General features: G+C 52.9%; 1 protein-coding gene across 1 annotated transcript in view; it reads left to right on the top strand.

Moving 5' to 3' along the window:
• Positions 1–605, top strand: part of LOC119585394 (proline-rich protein 36-like) — a gene marked incomplete in the record, with an annotated part of 46,402 nt that overhangs the window by 41,479 nt on the left and 4,318 nt on the right. Inside the window, 2 exon segments of the mRNA XM_037934057.1 lie at positions 68–216; positions 523–542. Coding sequence (XP_037789985.1) covers positions 68–216; positions 523–542 — 169 coding nt within the window.

The raw sequence follows: 605 nt of genomic DNA, 5'->3' as shown, positions 1-605 counted from the left end.
ATAGGCCTGAATAAGCTCCGCCATTTCGCGTTCCGTCATGCCTCTGACCCGCGCCTCGCCCCGGCAGATTTGCTCGACACGGAGAGCGGGCAGGAGGACCTGGTCACCCTCACGCCCTCGGACACTGTCAACGAGGACTCCGTAGAGCTCCTGCCGCAGCGACCCAACAAGCTAGAGCCTCTCGCGCCCCCGGCGGGATCGGACATCCTCTCAAAGGTACCGTAGGACCTTTCGGAAACAACGCAGGCCGCAGTGCTGTCTGGGAGGCATTTTTCTTCTTTACCTTCTCTTTCAGTTCGTTGCAACGTTGTATGATCTAGTTTGCACTGGAGGCTTCTTTGCCGATCCCTAATCGTTGCATTGAGTTACGGTGTTGTGTTTTATATTATAAGCCTTAGTGTATTTTTTATTCATAATTCTAAATATAAGATATGCGCTCAAGCACGTATGGTTGCGTAGAATAATCCTCTATGAAATGGAGTCAGGACAGGAGAGTAGCGTGACAGGAACTTTCGTCGACAGAGTGTGGGCGAGACCTACGCTCAGAGACGGAGCCGCTCGGGTGACACTTACGCGCAGGAGGCAACCACGTCTGACAACGAACT

This window comes from Penaeus monodon, chromosome 19, assembly GCF_015228065.2.
Source record: "Penaeus monodon isolate SGIC_2016 chromosome 19, NSTDA_Pmon_1, whole genome shotgun sequence".
In the NCBI taxonomy this organism is placed as follows: domain Eukaryota; kingdom Metazoa; phylum Arthropoda; class Malacostraca; order Decapoda; family Penaeidae; genus Penaeus; species Penaeus monodon.
This window is presented reverse-complemented; position numbering and strand designations above follow the sequence as displayed.